Genomic DNA, 19,637 nt, shown 5'->3' with positions numbered 1-19,637 from the left:
CATTGTTACAATACAGCCTCAGAGTACAGTAGTGGAGGATTGTGTAGTGTATACATTGTACAATACAGCTCAGGTACAGTAGTGGAGGATTTGTGTATACATTGTACAATACAGCTCAGGTACAGTAGTGGAGGATTTGTGTCTACATTGTACAATACAGCTCAGGTACAGTAGTGGAGGATTTGTGTATACATTGTACAATACAGCTCAGGTACAGTAGTGGAGGATTTGTGTATACATTGTACAATACAGCTCAGGTACAGTAGTGGAGGATTTGTGTGTACATTGTACAATACAGCTCAGGTACAGTAGTGGAGGATGTGTGTGTACATTGTACAATACAGCTCAGGTACAGTAGTGGAGGATTTGTGTATACATTGTACAATACAGCTCAGGTACAGTAGTGGAGGATGTGTGTGTACATTGTACAGCTCAGGTATAGTAGAACACACCCCGGCCTAGCTCATCTAGGCCTGACAGGAATGTCCAGTATTACAGTGGTCAAAGGTGGTTGTGGTTAATCATTACCTAACTGGGAAGTGTGTTGGAGGTCAACGCTGATCTAGGGACTCATCACCGTAGCAACAATGGCCATATATCAATGACATGTATAACATGTGACCCATAGAAATGGATGTTATAGAGTAGATATCACGACTAAAGGCTTAGATAACATTTTATTTGGAAAGGTGTACATAAGGCAACAAAACATAACAGCAACAAAACATCTGTCATAAACAGATGTTATTGTCATTAAAGCTGCAATATGCAACTTGTTGGGCGACCCAACCAAATTCACATAGAAATGTGAGTTCTAGATCTGCCATTCTCATTGAAAGCAAGTCTAAGAAGCGGTAGGTCTGTTCTATTTTCTCTATTTCTATGCATTCCTTTTTAAAGTTTAGTTTTTGCGTCTTTTTTTTTTTTATAACACCAGCTTCAAACACCTGAAAATACCATATTTGGGTTATTGAAAATATATTTCACAGCGGTTTAGATCGTACAATGATTTTCTWKTGCTTGTTTTGTCACATAAACTAAAATTAGACAAACTATTAGAATTTTAGCAACCAGGAAATGGCAGAGCGATTTCCTACATATTGCACCTTTAAGTGTCATGCAGTTGTATTATGTCCCTTTCAATGTGAAGTTCAAATTTCTCTGGCATGACTTCAAGATAATTTAAGTTTAACCTAAATTACACMTTAGCGAGCTTGATACAATAGTTTCTGAGCTTGATACACTGTTTTAGCATTTGTGACGCAAAACCAACGCAAATTTTTCCGTGCTTCATGTCCAAATCATAGCATCTTAAATTGATTGTGTAACTCGATGCAGTTATTTATCGCTTTTCATTACAGTGTTATCTTAAAGCTCTACGTGGGCAAATAATTTGAATCAAGGCAGGAAATAGCAAAAGTAGGCTAGGTGCTGAAATACTTCGGCTCTCAGATGGTCAGGGAGAGCATTCCATCGGCGAGGGGCAACGGAGCAGAAGACTCGGTCCCCCATAGTACAGAGACGTGCCTTGGGGACTTGAAGCAGTGGTGATTTGGACATGATTTGAACATGAAGCTCGTAAATATAATATCAGTAACATTGACTTGCATTGGATTTGTGCCACGAATGCTAAAATGTTACCATTTGGAAACAGTGGCCAGGTAAACAAAACCAAAGCAGCCCATAGACTACTGACAGGGTAAGGAAACCAATATGTAATTTTGAACTTTGGGTGAACTATCCCTTTAAGATACATGTTAGATAGAGAGAAACCTGCTCTCTCTGTCTCTCTCTCTCCAGGGTGATCTCTGCAGTGTGAACTATCCCTTTAAGATACATTATATATACAAAGTATGTGGACACCCCTTCAAATGAGTGGATTTGGCTATTTTAGCCACACCCTTTGCTGACAGGTATATAAAATCGAGCACACGGCCATGCAATCTCCATAGACAAACATTGGCAGTAGAATGGCCTTACTGAAAAGCTCAGTGACTTTCAACATGGTACCGTCATAGGATGCCATCTTTCCAACAAGTCAGTTCGTCAAATTTCTGCACTGCTAGAGCTGCCCCAGTCAACTGTAAGTGCTGTTATTGTAAAGTGGAAACGTTAAGGAGCAACAACGGCTCTGCCGCAAAGTGGTAGGTCACACAAGCTCACAGAACMGAAACGCAGAGCGGAACCACAAAATCGTTTGTCCTCGGTTACAACACTCACTACCGAGTTCCAAACTGCCTCTGGAAGCAACGTCAGCACAATAATTGTTCGTTGGGAGCTTCATGAAATGGGTTTCCATGGCCGAGCAGCCAAGCGTCGGCTGGAGTGGTGTAAAGCTCGCCACCATTGGACTCTGGAGCAGTGGAAAATCGTTCTCTGGAGTGATGAATCACGCTACACCATCTGGCAGTCCGGGTTTGGCAGATGCCAGGAGAATGCTACCTGCTCCAATGCAAAGTGCCAACTGTAAGGTTTGGTGGAGGAGGAATAATGGTCTGGAGCTGTTTTTAATGTTCGGCTAGGCCTCTTAGTTCCAGTGAAGGGAAATCTTAACGCTACAGCATACAATGACATTCTAGACGATTCTGTTCTTCCAACTTTGTGCAATAGTTTGGTGAAGCCCTTTCCTGTTTCAGCATGACAATGCCCCGTGCACAAATTGAGGTCCATACAGAAATGGTTGGTTGAAACAGTGTGGAGGAAAATTGACTGGCCTGCACAGAGCCCTGACCTCAACCCCATCGAACACCTTTGGGATGAATTGAACGCCATTGGTCACGTGATGGTTACACGCCCAAAAAACTTATTTGGCACTATATAGAACCATTTGTTTTTAGTGTATAACCTGTTCTCTGTCTCTCTCTCCTCTCCAGGGTGATCTCTGCAGTATGAACTATCCCTTTAAGATACATGTTAGATAGATCGTAACTTGTTCTCTCTGTCTCTCTCTCTAAAGGGTGATCTCTGCAGTGCTGTACGGAGCCATGGCAGTAGGAGAGGCCAACTCCTTCACGCCTAACTACGCCAAAGCCAAGATATCAGCATCTCACCTTATGTTCCTCATCAACAGAGAACCTGCCATAGACAACTGCTCACAGGAAGGAGAAACACCGGTACACACACACACACACACACACACACACACACACACACACACACACACACACACACACACACACACACACACACAACATCACACCCAGTGGCTATCACAGTGGAGAGTTGTGGAGTGATTGTATAGTACATGCCAGGAGATTATTTCATGAACGGATGTTCTTCTGCCTCCCTCTCTTCCCTCCAGGACCACTTTGATGGTAACGTGCGTTTCCAGGGGGTGAGGTTCAACTACCCGTCCCGTCCAGACCTTGCTGTCCTGCAGGGACTGGAGCTGAAGGTGCAGAAGGGCCAGACTCTAGCCCTGGTGGGCAGCAGTGGCTGTGGGAAGAGTACGACCATACAATTACTGGAGAGGTTCTACGACCCACTACAGGGCACAGTGGTGAGTACACACACACACACGTTATGTTCCTCTATCCACGTGGGGACCTAAAATTAATTTCCATTCAAAATCCTATTTTCCCTAACTCCTAACCCTTACCATAACCCGAACCCTAACCTAACTCCTAACACTAATTGTAACCCTAAACCTAACCCCTAAGCTTAAAATAGCCTTTGTCCTGATGGGGATGTGGGAAATGTCCCATGAGGGAGAATTTTTGTTTTACTATCCTTATGGGGACTTTTGGGGATTTTAGGTCCCCACAAGGATAAAAGAACCAACCCACACACACACACAAACGTTTTCACACACATTGATTATTAAAGCCATATGTACTGTATGTTTAATGACCACTGTCACCAGTCAGACAGTGAGATATTTGCTGGAATTTCTATATGCAAATATCCATGAAAACATAGAGCCCTCATGCGTCTCCATGTGTGACTGTGTAGATATTCTCCTACTGAAACACAGTTCTATAATTACTGATTGACAGGCCAGGATGTTGACACTGTTGCTTCATAATGCTCTACTATACTGGCTCTACTGTACTGAGACCTTGTGGGTGATGATCCTGCTCAAAGTGCATATGTGTGTTCATGTGGAGGTTATTGCCCTGCTAAGGCCACTGATAAAATGACAAACACTAGAGGATTATCCAACTTTGATGTTAACTCTTCCTCCTSCTCTTCTTCCTCAGATGTTYGACAACAGTGATGCTAAGAAGCTGAACATCCATTGGCTGAGGGCCCAGATGGGCATCGTATCCCAGGAGCCCGTGCTGTTTGACTGTAGTCTGGCAGAGAACATTGCCTACGGAGACAACACACGCAAAGTTACCATGGAGGAGATCCAGAGTGCTGCTAAAGCTGCCAACATACACAGCTTCATAGACGACCTGCCTCAGGTACACACTAATACTACTACTTGTCACCACTACTACTACTTACCACCAATACTACTACTGTCACCACTACTACTACTACTGTCACCAATACTACTACTACTTATTACTACTACCACTTACTACTAACTACTGTTTCACCACTACTACTACTACTGTCAACACTACTACTACTGTCACCAATACTACTACTACTATTACTACTACTACTACTATTACTACTACTACTACTACTACTACTGTCACCACTACTACTATTGCTACTACTGTCACCAATACTACTACTACTACTACTATTGCTACTACTGTCACCAATACTACTGTACTACTACTGTCACTAATACTACTACTGTCCAATACTACTTACTACTACTACTACTACTTTACTACCGCTACTTGCTAAATACTACTGTAAGCATCTTCTGCTTTTGTAAGTTTGGTTTCTTGAGATCTCTACATCAGCACCAATACCCTAATAGTGGCTGCATGGTCAGATAACCACAGACAGACTGATAGTGGTATCAGCTTCTCTCAGATGCGTGCCAGAGAAAACACTGCAGGTCATTACTGGAGTAATGCGTCTAGTGCTGTTCCTGTATAAGGGTGAACTGTCTTTCACTCTGAGGCTTACCACCTGTAGGACTGAAAGAGGTTATGAGCTGGTTTCACACACAGATTAAGCCTAGTCCCAGACTAAAAATAGATTTTAAATGGCCTACGTGTGTTAGTCCAGGCTAGTTTTAGGCTGGGATTCGATGCAAGGCGCATTATAGGCACAGAGCACTACACAGCCAACAATACGCCTTTCAATCCATTTTCCCCAGATGTTCACGGAGATCGCCTTCATGGGAGACGCTGCGCATGTCAGCTCAATCGTAAATTGAATCCCGGCCTTAATCTGTGTCCGTAAAACCAGCCCTAGGATTATGTCATGTGTGAGATGACGAGGATAACCTCTTTCTTCCTCCATCTCCTCTTCCCTCCATCTCTCTGAGTAGAAGTATGACACCCAAGCTGTGACAAGGGGACCCAGTTGTCAGGAGGACAGAAGCAGCGTATAGCCATTGCCAGAGCCATCCTCCGCAACCCCAAAGTCCTGCTGCTGGACGAGGCCACCTCCGCACTGGACACAGAGAGCGAGAGGGTGGTGTGTGTGTGTGTGTTTGTGTTCTGTTAAACTATATATATATACAGTTGAAGTCGGAAGTTTACATACACTTAGCCAAATACATTTAAACTCAGTTTTTCACAATTCCTGACATTTAATCCTAGTAAAAATTCCCTGTCTTAGGTCAGTTAGGATCACCACTTTATTTTAGAATGTGAAATGTCAGAATAATAGTGGAGAGAATGATTTATTTCAGCTTTTATTTCTTTCATCACATTCCCAGTGGGTCAGAAGTTACATACACTCAATTAGTATTTGGTAGCATTGCCTTTAAATGTTTTATCTTGGGTTAAACATCAATACCTTGATTTCGGTAGCCTTCACAAGCTTCCCACAATAAGTTGGTGAATTTTTGGCCATTCCTCCTGACAGTACTGGTGTACCTGAGTCAGATTTGTTGGCCTCCTTGCCTACACGCTTTTCAGTTCTACCCACAAATTTCTACAGGATTGAGGTCAGGGCTTTGTGGTGGCCACTCCAATACCTTGACTTGTTTGTCCTTAAGCCATTTTGCCACACTTTGGAGTATGCTTGAGGTCATTGTCCATTTGAAGAACCATTTGCGACCAAGCTTTAACTTCCTGAGATGTTGCTTCAATATATCCACATAATTTTCCTTGCTCATGATGCCATCTATTTGTGAAGTGCACCAGTCCCTCCTGCAGCAAGCACCCCACAACATGAGGCTGCCACCCACGTGCTTCAGAGTTGGGATGGTGTTCTTCGACTTGCAAGCTTCCCCCTTTTTCCTCCAAACATAACGATGGTCATGATGGCAAACAGTTCTATTTTTGTTTCATCAGACCAGAGAACATTTCTCCAAAAAGTAGATCTTTGTCCCCATGTGCAGTGGCAACGGTAGTCTGGTTTTTTAATGGCGGTTTTGGAGCAGTGGCTTCTCCTTGCTGAGCGGCCTTTCAGGTTATGTCGATATAGGACTCATTTTACTGTGGATATAGATACTTTTGTACCAGTTTCCTCCATATCTTCACAAGGTCCTTTGCTGTTGTTCTGGATTGATTTGCACTTTTCGCACCAAAGTACGTTCATCTCTAGGAGACAGAACGCGTCTCCTTCCTGAGCGTATGACGGCTGCGTGGTCCCCTGGTGTTTATACTTGCGTACTATTGTTTGTATAGATGAACGTGGTACCTTCAGGAGTTTTGAAATTGCTCCCAAGGATGAACCAGACTTGTGGAAGTCTACAATTTATTTTCTGAGGTCTTGGCTGATTTCTTTTCATTTTCCCATGATGTCAAGCAAAGGTGCACTGAGTTTGAAGGTAGGCCTTGAAATACATCCACAGGTACACCTCCAATTGATGTCAATTAGCCTATCAGAAGCTTCTAAAGCCATGACATCATTATTCAGGAATTTTCCAAGCTGTTTAAAGGCACAGTCAACTTAGTGTATGTAAACCTCTGACCCACTGGAATTGTGATACAGTGATTATAGTGAAATAATCTGTCTGTAAACAATTGTTGGAAAAATTACTTGTGTCATGCACAAAGGAGATGTCCTAACCGACTTGCCAAAACTATAGTTTGTTAACAAGAAATTTGTGGAGTGGTTTAAAAACGAGTTTTAATGACGCCAACCTAAGTGTATGTAACTTCCGACTTCAAATGTATATCTCTATATGGATTCATGATATAGACGTTTTAACTACTGGATGTATATGTCTTGTCTCCCTCCCCAGGTGGTGCAGGAGGCCCTGGATGTGGCTCGACAGGGCAGGACGTGTATCGTGGTGGCCCACCGCCTTTCCACCATCCAGAACGCTGACCTGATCGCTGTCTTCCAGAAGGGAGTGGTGGTGGAGCAGGGCACTCATCAACAACTACTGTCCCAGAGAGGAGTATACTACTCACTGGTTACCACACAGCTGGGCCATGGCAGAAACTGAGGGAGGAGAGGAGGATGGGGGAGGGAGAGGCTGAGGGTGCAGGGGGTTGCTGGGAYGGGCTGAGTGTGCAGGGAGGGGTTGAGGGTGCAGGGGGATATTTTGTATATAAAAGGAAGAGGTGGTGGTGCTGTATTTCAGTTATTTATTCAAAAAGTATCACATCTGTACCATAGAGTGCCTGTGTGCCAAATGAATACATGGAACACACACATATATACACACGTCTGAGCATTACTGTAAACTGCACGGAACTAAGCCAATGAGACTCTGAAGCAGTGTGTATCCTCAACATTCAGATTATTACATTGATTTGTTCAATTGTTTTGGGCTTAAAGTAAAACTCCACCCAAAAACTATATTTTGGTATTTATTTCATTAGTCCAGGTTATGTAACGTTCAATATAGAGAAATCATCCCCATTTGGGGCAGCAGGTAGCCTAYTGGTTAGAGCATTGGTCTAGCAACCGAAAAGTTGCTAGATCGAATCCCAGAGGTAAAAATCTGTCGTTCTGCCCCTGATCAAGGCAGTTAACCCACTGTTCCTAGGCCGTCACTGTAAAGGATTTGTTCTTAACTGATTTGCCTAGATAAATAAAATGATACATTTTGCATCATATCATACGAAGCAAAATGCATCATACAGGGATGATTTCTGTATTTTGAAAGTTACATATCTTGAAAACTTGAGTGCTGACAAACAAAACATTTGGGACCATGTCAACAATGGACTAATGAAACAAATACCAAAATATCGTTTTTGGGTGGAGTTTTCCTTTAAAGGCCCAGTGCAGTCAAAAACTAGATTTCCCTGTGCTTTATATATTTCCACACTATCAGGCTGGAATAACACAGTACACAAAATAACTGCACTGCACTGCATTTGTACTCTGTTCATCTCTCTGCATTTAGATATATTCATACTGATACTGTAAAATTGTACATCCACTGTATGTCATCTGTATACCAACTTATATATTTCCACACTATGAGAGAATAAAYGTGATTCTAAAATTGTGAAAATTATGATAATGCCCTTTTAGTGTAAGAGCCTGGTGACATCACCAGGCATACATTGGTTAATAGACCAATAAGAAACAGTTCCAAAACTCTCTGACAATAACAGCTACTTTTCAGTTTTCCCCTCCCCACTCCGACAGTCATAGCAAAATTCTTGCTTGAGAAATTGCTCTTCGCTAAGAAATAATTTTTATTTTAAAAATTAACATTTTAATTTGAAAACAATCACAGTAAGGTACTTAATTGTTACCCAGAAATGATTTGATATTGCGATAAAAACAGCTGCATTGGACCTTTAATGTTGAGAGGAAATATTTTTTTAATTATCATGAGATGTGGCCTTCCAAACGGTCTCTGTGCTATGCTCATGCTACTGGAAGTGCCTGAGGTATTTAAAAGAACCAAAGAGTTCCTGAATGTTTTGTTTAAACCTTAACTGTAGTAATATGTTGAGTGACACACACACACACACACACACACACACACACACACACACACACACACACACAACCACCACACACACACACAGGAATGGGCTCAAGCACTAACAGTATATTGATACAAACCAGTTCCTGTTTCTACAATTGCACTGAATGAACTGACCTCTGCTTGGGTATGTACTGTATGTATGCATAACCTTTTCCTTATGTAAACAGGTATCATTAATAAAGATGTTTTATTTGAATATTGGGCTCATGACATGATTCATTCACTTTGATTTGTCAGTTCAATCACACTAAACAACTTTCATATTCAATTAAACATTTTCCAAGTTTACATTGTCAGTAAGTCAACACTATATTTTCCTACTGTAAAGTGGGTTACATCATTTTCACTACTTTAGGCATTAAAAAGCTTTTCATTTTGTTGATTGAATCAAATGCAGCGCTCGTCTTTTATCATTTTCTATCATTTACACAAAAAAACATGCTGAAAATCTCAGACTGTATGAAAGGTATAACACAATGGCCGTGTTCGAGAGCATCAAAACCGTGATGTATCATGGGTAAATTGTGACAGGAATGTTCATTATTACAGACATCACTCATAAAATGGCATATTGCATAGGGTGCAGCCTATGGATCTGGCATAGGAGTGGTAGAGCTATTCAGAAGCTTTTGAAGTCTAAAAAGTCAGGTCAATTAGGGAGCTATTCAATCAAAACCACTAACCAGATCTCTGGGGACAGACTAAAATAAGGACACAGCAAAAGGCACATAATAATTTACTTGGGTTTTTTTTCCGTCTCAACCAAACACCGTTTCATTGATCATATCCAGCCAAATGCATAATCTACTGATGTGCAAAACATAAAAACAATCATTTTTTCTTGCCCTGGAATGGAAACCAGTTTTGATTGAGTAGGGCCCTTATATAATACCCAGTGAGGCTTGAGGTGATACAGTAGTCAAAGACAACATGACCCATTTCTCTCTGTTTCTCAATTTCACAGCTACGACGACAGTTACGTTGTAAAAGAGTCATTTCAACACCAAGAAACATCTATGCCTCAGTCACTCTTCTGGAAAAGCCAACCAATATAGAAAAAGAATACTATTCATGAATCCCTAATGACCGGGACAGGTGACACGATGCTGGAAGTGTTATGGTGAGGCGAGTTAGGATGTGTATGTTAGCTTAGCGGTGTAGTGCATGGCATGGGTAAACACTAAATGCTTCCACAACATAAAAACAACAGACTAAATCTAAACAGAATCGTGGTAGGAAATTCAATCTATACATTTTGAAAACAGGGAATCCCCGATCTAGCTGCTACATAAAATCACAGAGAATGATTCATTAAGTGCAAAATAAACTCATTTGTTGAGCTGCATTTAAACAAATAATACATTTTCTTTTTTATTATATGAAAACAATAAATGTGCCTTTGCATTGATCTGTGCAGACTAAACTATTATTGACTACCATCTACAAACTGTGTGTGTGTGTGTGTGTGTGTGTGTGTGTGTGTGTGTGTGTGTGTGTGTGTGTGTGTGTGTGTGTGTGTGTGTGTGTGTGTGTGTGTGTGTGTGTGTGTGTGTGTGTGTGTGTGTGTGTGTGTGTGTGTTTTTTGTGTGTGTGTTAGAGCTGAGCTGTGGTAGCGAGATGTAGCATCTCATGTAGGGAGGTAACCAGGTTCTGGAACAGTGTCTCTGCATCTGTCTCTGGACTGGACTTCCACGCCGTACAGGAAGCCACGATCCTGAAACAGGAAGTACAAGTCAGATACTGGACACTTGTAGAGGTTTTAAAAAATCTGTCCATCATAGAGAAGACGGAACAACACAGCTGCACTTTCTAACTACTACTATTAAACTTCACCCTTGACCTCACCTTGACCCCACTAACTAGATGACACGGAAAACAGCTGGAATAGTAACTGTTATCTGACCCAGAATGCATTGTCCAGAGTCCAGGACCTAAAGCACCAACATTTATCTAGAGGTATCTTTTCAGAGGGATATCTCAACACCATCACTCTCCCTACAGTATTATGTCATCAAAGAGACAGGGGGAAGGGGAGGAGGGTCCCAAATCACTTTACATCCTCTAGTCTACATAGAAATGTAGTTTATTTTAGTAATGTACTCATGTGTTATAGGTTGGAGCTAGGTGGTAATGTTGTGTGTGTGTTTACTGGTCAAACTGTGGATGATGTTGCGTGGGGTCGGTGTGTGTGGATGTGTGTGTGTGTGTGTGTTTACTGGTCAAACTGTGGATGATGTTGCGTGGGGTCATTGTGTGTGTGTGTGTGTTTACTGGTCAAACTGTGGATGATGTTGTGTGGGGTCAGTGTGTGTGTGTGTGTGTTTACTGGTCAAACTGTGGATGATGCTGTGTGGGGTCAGCTGTTGCACAGCAACTCACTGCCTTCCTGAAGACAAACAATGTATCTCTCTTTTGTATCTCCCTGATCTCTCTTTTGACGAACATTACAAGACTGTTTCAAGGACAGCTTTTTTCCATTTACGTAACATTGCAAAAATCAGAAATTTTCTGTCCAAACATAATGCAGAAAAATGTATCCATGCTTTTGTTKCTTATATGTTAGACTACTGCAATGCTCTTGTTACGTCCGTCGTTAGAAGAAGACCAAGGCGCAGCGTGGTAAGCGTACATCTTTCTTTATTAAGATGAACACCAACAAAATAACAAAATAATAAACGAACGTAACGTTCTGCAGACTACCTAGTAACTGTGCAAAAACAAGATCCCACAAACTAAGGTGGAAAACAGGCTGCCTAAGTATGATTCCCAATCAGAGACAACGATAGACAGCTGCCTCTGATTGGGAACCATACCCGGCCAACAAAGAAACAGAAAACTAGAATGCCCACCCAAATCACACCCTGACCTAACCAAATGGAGAAATAAAAAGGCTCTCTAAGGTCAGGGCGTGACAGCTCTACTTTCCGGCTACCCGGATTAAGCACTAAATAAACTTCAGTTAGTGCTAAATACAGCCACTAGAATCCTGACTAGAACCAAAAAAATTTATCATATTACTCCAGTGCTAGCCTCCCTACACTGGCTTCCTGTTAAGGCAAGGGCTGATTTCAAGGTTTTACTGTTAACCTACAAAGCATTACATGGGCTTGCTCCTACCTATCTTTCCAATTTGGTCCTGGTGTACATACCTACACATATGCTACGGTCACAAGACGCAGGCCTCCTAATTGTCCCTAGAATTTCAAACAGCTGGAGGCAGGGCTTTCTCCTATAGAGCTCCATTTTTATGGAATGGTCTGCCTACCCATGTGAGAGACGCAGACTCGGTCTCAACCTTTAAGTCTTTACTGAAGACTCATCTCTTCAGTAGGTCCTATGATTGAGTGTAGTCTGGCCCAGGAGTGTGAAGGTGAACGGAAAGGCACTGGAGCAACGAACCGCCCTTGCTGCCTCTACCTGGCTGGTTCCCCTCTCTCCACTGGGATTCTCTGCCTCTAACCCTATTACAGGGGTGTGTCACTGGCTTACTGGTGCTCTTCCATGCCGTCCCTAGGAGGGGTGCGTCACTTGAGTGGGTTGAGTCACTGACGTGGTCTTCCTGTCTGGGTTGGCGCCCCCCTTGGGTTGTGCCGTGGCGGAGATCTTTGTGGGCTATACTCGGCCTTGTCTTAGATGGTAAGTTGGTGGTTGAAGATATCCCTCTAGTGGTGTGAGGACTGTGCTTTGGCAAAGTGGGTGGGTTATATCCTGCCTGTTTGGCCTGGTATCACGGATGGGGCCACAGTGTCTCCTGACCCCTTCTGTCTCAGTCTCCAGTATTTATGCTGCAGTAGTTTATGTGTCGGGGGGCTAGGTCAGTCTGTTATATTGGAGTATTTCTCCTGTCTTATCCGGTGTCCTGTGTGAATTTAAGTATGCTCTCTCTAATTCTCTCTTTCTTTCTCTCTTTCTTTCTTTTCTCTCTCTCGGAGGACCTGAGCCCTAGGACAATGCCTCAGACTACCTGGCATGATGACTCCTTGTTGTCCCCAGTCTACCTGGCCGTGCTGCTGCTTCAGTTTCAACTGTTCTGCTTGCGGCTATGGAACCCTGAACTGTTCACTGTGATTACTATTATTTGACCTTGCTGGTCATTTATGAACATTTGAACATCTTGGCCATGTTCTGTTATAATCTCCACCCGGCACAGCCAGAAGAGGACTGGCACCCCTCATAGCCTGGTCCTCTCTAGGTTTCTTACTAGGTTTTGGCCTTCTTAGGGAGTTTTTCCTAGCCACCGTGCTTCTACACCTGCATTGCTTGCTGTTTGGGGGTTTTAGGCTGGGTTTCTGTACAGCACTTTGAGATATCAGCTGATGTAAGAAGGGCTATATAAATACATTTGATTTGGTGAGGGGGGTTGAGGATTAGGGGGATCCTTTGTGGCCTTTAGCCAACCCCCTTCATGCACTCTAATGCAACACACACACAAACACAGAGGACGAATCCTTGGAAGTCCTAAGCTTGAATGAAAGAGTGCTGCCCCCCCCCCCCCCCCACACTGTATATTAATTCATCCGAGATACGGTCTCCCCAGCAACCCAGGCACGCCCTGTTCTTTTGTCCAAGGACTACTGAGCCCATCTGTGTGAGACCCTAATCCTACTCACGACACACACCCCGTGAGTGTGTGTGTGTGTGTGTGTGTGTGTGTGGTGTGTGTGGTGTGTGTGTGTGTGTGTACTGGTGTGTGTGTGTTGCGTGGTAGTGTGTGTGTGTGTGTGTGTGTGTGTGTACTGTCAACTGTGTGTGTGTCGTGTGTGTGTGTGTGTGTGTGTGTTGTGTGTGTGTGTGTGTGTTGTGTGTGTGTGTGTGTGTGTGTGTTGTGTGTGTGTGTTGTGTGTTACTGGTCAAAGTGTGAATGATGTTGCGTGGGGTCAGTGGTGTGTGTGTGTGTGTGTGTGTGTGTGTGTGTGTGTGTGTGTGTGTGTGTGTGTGTTGTGTGTGTGGTGTGTGTGTGTGTGTGTGTGTGTGTGTTTACTGGTCAAACTGTAGATGATGTTGCGTGGGGTCAGTGTGTGTGTGTGTGTGTGTTTACTGGTCAAGTGTGATGATGTTGCGTGGGTCAGTGTGTGTGTGGTGTTTTGTGTTTACTGGTCAAACTGTGGATGATGTTGTGTGGAGTCAGTGTGTGTGTGTGTGTTCTGGTCAAACTGTGGATGATGTTGCGTGGGTCTGTGTGTGTGTGTGTGTGTGTGTGTGTGTGTTTACTGGTCAAACTGTAGATGATTTTGCGTGGGCAGTGTGTGTGTGTGTGTGTGTGTGTGTGTGTGTGGTGTGTGTGTGTTTATGGTCAAACTGTGGATGATGTTGCGTGGGGTCAGTGTGTGGGTGTGTTAGCCCACCTGTCATCTCCGATGCGGTAGAAGAACCCGTAGCCATGGTGCACCATGGGAGCAACCGCTCCAGGACTGTGGTGTAGCCAACCAGACTGGTGGACAGGGTAAAGTTACCGCCCCCGCCACTGGAGAGAGAACACACACAAATGACACACACCATAAACACACACAAACAATCACACAAACACACCTCTTGGAATACAGTGGATCAGTGAAAAGGTCTGGCATAGGAAGTCCCTCCTCCTTGGCAATCAGGTACAGGCCCAGGAGATGTCTGTCAAAACCTTTTCCGTTCTGTGCCTCAGCCATCAGTTTGTTGTGCTTGTTGAAGGCCAGCAGCAGGGTTTCCTCTTAGCCTCAGCCTGGGAGACATACAGAAAGTCAGAATGTAAGTAGCCTGGTCGCCAGATTTACATGTATGGCATGACAATGTATGAAGAACTAATCGTTTACTGGATACACACACACTCTCACACTTACGCTGGCTGCAGGAGGAGCATGGTATGGCACCAGTTCTGTGCCTCCAGGGTACAGGGCCTCATGGTCTCAGTCCTGCCGTGGTAGAACCTTCTGGTCATCGCTGTCTCATAGCAACTACCTAACCTGGGAGGGGGATTATCATCAGTTATGGAGAGAATATTGGAGGAAGGATGGATGAATTTGATGGATAGATGGATGAGCGGGTGGATGAATGTTGGGTGGATGGATTAATTGGATGATAGTGGATGCAGGGCCGGCTCCAAGCATAAGAGACATAAGCCGTTGCTTAGGGCCCCAGGCCGCCCTCAACCTCCCCCCAAAATTATTATTATTTGAGAGTTAGAATAGTAGAATARACCAGTTGCAAGGTCAAAATGTGGTTCTGCACCAGCAATTTCTCTCTTGTTATGTCAGCTCTGGCAGTCACTCAATTCACCATGTCTTCTAACATTTTTTAATTGGTAAGTTAGTCTAGCCAGSTATCTAAACATGTAATCATGGCTGAACACTGACCAGGGTGCCTAGGGGCCCTGACCCCCAGGGGGCCCCTATTGATTTTGTTAGTCACTCACTCTATCATCATTAACATGGCATAAGTCACGGCAAAATGTGTAGAATTACAAGAAATGAGCTTTAAAACTGAAAATAATGTCTCTCCACCCCATGGCCTAGCTTAGGCCCCAACGAAATCTCGCTTAGAGCCCCCAAAAGGCTAGAGCCGACCCTGGCTGGATGGATGGTGTTACCTCCCATGCTGTCTGTAATAAGCCAGTTGAAGGGCCAGTTGTATGAAGGTGTCTGGGTGGAGCTTCCTCTGTTTGATGGCTGCTTTCCCAAACGAGGTGAACGCATAACACACCACCTGCAAGTCCTGAGTCTGGAGACACACACACAGGTGTCTGTCAAATCAGATATCACTCAGATTAGAGTTGTGTGTGTTGGGGAGTGTAAGGGCCTGTGAGGGTGTGTTTGTGATCAACACAACACCTGCGATGGTCCAATCTGACCACCATGGGGAAGCAGAGTCATGAATGTGTGTGTGTATGTGTTTATGTGTGAACTCACAGTCTCAAAGTACTGTTGCTTGGCATGTGCAACGTCACTCCTGACTCTGTCATCCACAGTGAAGACCAACTCTTCAGGAAGAGGCATAGGCCGCACTGTCTCAGAGCCCTACACAGACACACACAATACAAATGATACTGTTGCTTACTCACAGTGAAATTAACCTGTTTATTACCTGATTAGCACGGAAGCATAATAGAGAGCCACCTTATCCTGTGTTCTAAGGTTAGAGCTACGGCGTAAACCAGAGTGTAGTTTATGCTTACGCCCAGGTTCCACTGAAATGAACAGGAGTGTCTCACCACTCAGCAATACTTATGGCGTCTGGTTTAGCAGGCCAGTGCGGCACTTAGAATTAAGGACAAACAAGATATACAGTCACTAAAATAAGTTCAATAGAAACAGTATTTACCTTCCACTTGCCGTCTGTAGCTTTGTGAGCTGCTGATCCACATAGTAACAGTGGTTACCAGCACCATGGCATCGTAGGGGGCATGCCTGCCAACACACACCATCAGATACCATTATAGAGCACACTCACAACAAACATCATTACAACTACTGCTAACAGAGGAGTTTGTTATTTCAAATCGTCTCTCTCTCTCTACAAAAACAGTAACAACGTCACAGTTGGATCGAAGGTTCCGTCAGCGAAGGAGATGAGGTATAGGACTTGTCTCCTAGCGGATGGTGGGTCTCCTGTCAGGCGCTCCTCGGGTCACCGGGGGCAAAGCCAAAGGTCAGATTATACCATGTAGGATTGAGAGTGTATGCTTGTGCGTGGTGTGTGTGTACTACCTGGTGTGTGAGTATCTCTCTGCAGTAGCGTAGGGTTTTTAGCATCGTCTCAGTGAGATCACAAACAGACTGCTCTGGATGGTCTCTAAGATGGTCTTATTGGCTGGATCTATACTATCAGATACTCCTGCCTACAGACACAGAGAGAGCGAGAGAGAGAGAGAGAAAGGTTTAGGGCATGGTGATGTCATTCTATACAGCCAACTTCACACACACCTTAGCCCAGCGTGTCCTCTCCTCTGAGGTGGAGCGGCGACACCATCTCCCGCTGGCTTCCTCCACAATGCCTTACCATGGGTCAGCTGCCTACACACACACACACAAAGGCCCAGACCACCAGTATAAGAGTATACAGCCAGCAACCAAGAAGGCCAACTATATGCACAGCAACTAGAATCACCCATAACCAATAATCGCCTTTGATTTCCCGTGTACTAAATATATCGCTTCACCCGCTGAGCACCACGGTGCAATGAAATGGAGGCCTGTCGATGCGGTGATGCCCCAACGCTCGAACAGCCAAGTCCATACAATCTATCTAATTCTAGTGAGGAGGTAAGAATGTTGGGTCCATAACACTGCAACAAACGAGAAAGAAAACGCCTCTCCCTGTCCTCTTTAGTCTATATTAAACGCACATCACGCCGACACAGGGTTCTAAACCAACAGAGGTGGCGAAAGTGGGATGGACCCCCTCGCTCCCTTCTACACACACGCGTGACAGAAAGAATAACATCACCGACCAGAATGACTCATACAGATCACCATCAACCTTCCTGTTGTGTTCACAGATAAATGTTTTGGAGCATCACCTAAACTCCCCATCGTATCCATCAGGGATTTTCATAGGGATCCTATTGGGAGGTCATTTTTATGGGTCTCGCTGTAGTCCTTGACTCACCAGGCAACAATATATCTACACTTTCTACCCATGTGTAGTATTAGAATGCAATAACAGTAGAACTAGACGACAATTGCACAAATTCAACTTTCCTGTCTGTTATACACCGATACCCATCATATGAGATGGCGTATGCTCAGTACAACTCCAAACAAAATGGCACGCGTGTTTAACAAGTACCACAAAGCGTATACATTACAGCCAACATTAAGATACATTTGAATGTCCATTCTAGTTAATTATTATTTCTTCTGTGGATTAAGACGATGAGATTGGCGCTACCATGGGAGAAAACAGAAGGGTTACAGACGCCACGTGCCTCTGCAAATGCACTGCACTCTCGACGCCCCTTGGGAGGTGGGCTATCAGTACTGTTCGTTTATTATAGGGACCCTGCTCCTGACTGACTAGTCCTAGCTCTCTTGTTGTCTTCTCTCCTGTCTGTCTGTCCCTCATCATCACTCCAGTGCCTTGTCCTGCGCCTCGATCATCCTGCGACATGCTCTTACTTCCAAGGAGCCAAGTTTTTCTGACTGTCTTCTCTCTTTTTAAGATAGCGTCCAACATATGCTCGAGAGGCTTCCTCGCTTTGAGACTGTCTGCTCGCTTCTGGCTTTCGTTTGCTCTTGACTCTTGCTCATGTCTCTCACCTGCCGTGCGGTCCTCGAACGTGTGTAGAAAACCTCTGCTCCTCGCTCTACAGACTCTCCCTCTCATGCTCAATTGGGTTTTCCTTAGAGCGAGCGTAGAACTCGGCGTCGCGTCGCAATTGTTGGCGGGGAGGCCTTTCTCTGACTGTCTGTCCTGCTCTCTCATTGCTCTCTCGTTGGGTTTCTCTGTCTCTCTCTCTCGTTGGTTTCCTGACCTGTCTCTTCTCTCGTGTTGTCTGACTTGTCTGCCCGCTCTCGCAGGCTGCTGTATAACCTAAAGGTTCCTGCGTTGGGACGTTCTTCCAACGGGAGGCAGCTGAGGAAGCTTCTCCCCTTCGCCGTCTGGACACACGGGAGCCAGATGGATGGAGAAAACGCTTTTGAGCGGGCTCCAAGTATTCATCCCTGCCCCGCAGGGAAGGGTGAGGCGGGGAGCCCCCTACACACACCACCACGTACAGCACTAGGTCATGCTGATGCCAGCACTTGCACATCCTTCAATTTCCTTAGTCCAAACTCGCCCTTATTTTGGTCATTGTCCTTTGAAAAACAATATTTATAGTCCAACCAGAATGGGATGGCGCTGTTATCGATGCAATGCTGTGGTAGCATGTGGTTAAGTCGTGCCTTGAATTTAAATAAATTCTCTGAGTGTCCACCAGCAAACACCCCCACCAATCACCCCCATCCTCCCCTTCCATCGTTCACAAGCTGGCACAACACACACACCAATTGCCCAGAGATCATCTGTCATAACCTACCTCCACTGAACTCACACAAAGAGACACAACGGTTGGAAGCGCAAAAATCTAAAATCTGGCCTTCATCAGCAAAAGGGACAGGATTTCCACCGGTCATGCTCACAATATTGCCCCGCTCTTACGATTGTCATCAGAGCTTTATTGGCCCCGCTTCCATCAATGTATGAAAAATGTCTCTTCTCTTAATGGTGTTCCCCCTTCATAATGTAGGTTTGGTCTTTCGCGTTTCTTATTGCAATCAGAGCAAGGTCTAAAGTCGTCGCAGCAATATGGTTAAGCGCTCCCTGGTTCAGCCTACGGTCCTCCTCTTGATTACCCAGTTGTATGGCTGTTGGTTAGCAAGATGCTGTCTGTTTACCTTGAGGAACTACCTTCGTGAAGCATTATTTGGGCCTGGCATTTGTTCTTCTGGGGCTGGGTCATAATGTCTCGTCCTCAATGCTTGTTAGGCAAGGAACATAGCTGAGTCTGCTTCCTTGCAGACTGGTACAGTTAAGGGGTTTTAAAACTAATCAACTGCGAAGGTCCTTTATTTATTCAGTCATCTGTATACAATCATTTCCGACTCCCTTGTGGGCGGTCCTCTCAATGTCGTCTTTTAAGACCGTGCAAGAGTCTTGTGTCTGCATCTCTGAGATATTAGGCGCTTTGGATAAAAAT

At 44.3% G+C, this 19,637-nt stretch overlaps 1 protein-coding gene and 1 pseudogene across 1 annotated transcript in view; one reads left to right on the top strand and one right to left on the bottom strand.

The window, feature by feature from the left end:
- The window catches only part of LOC112072759 (ATP-dependent translocase ABCB1-like), an 11,484-nt gene extending 4,007 nt beyond the window's left edge, over nucleotides 1-7,477 (top strand). Inside the window, 6 exon segments of the mRNA XM_070439919.1 lie at nucleotides 2,957-3,113; nucleotides 3,302-3,499; nucleotides 4,200-4,406; nucleotides 5,402-5,417; nucleotides 5,420-5,547; nucleotides 7,271-7,477. Coding sequence (XP_070296020.1) covers nucleotides 2,957-3,113; nucleotides 3,302-3,499; nucleotides 4,200-4,406; nucleotides 5,402-5,417; nucleotides 5,420-5,547; nucleotides 7,271-7,477 — 913 coding nt within the window.
- Nucleotides 7,478-9,153: 1,676 nt separating this feature from the next.
- Nucleotides 9,154-19,400, bottom strand: LOC112072758 (peroxisomal carnitine O-octanoyltransferase-like; annotated as a pseudogene).
- Nucleotides 19,401-19,637: the final 237 nt, after the last annotated feature.

The sequence above is a fragment of the Salvelinus sp. IW2-2015 genome, unplaced genomic scaffold, assembly GCF_002910315.2.
Source record: "Salvelinus sp. IW2-2015 unplaced genomic scaffold, ASM291031v2 Un_scaffold2030, whole genome shotgun sequence".
In the NCBI taxonomy this organism is placed as follows: Eukaryota; Metazoa; Chordata; class Actinopteri; order Salmoniformes; family Salmonidae; genus Salvelinus; species Salvelinus sp. IW2-2015.
The sequence above is the reverse complement of the archived record's forward strand: the minus strand, read 5'-3'. Positions and strand labels throughout refer to the sequence as shown.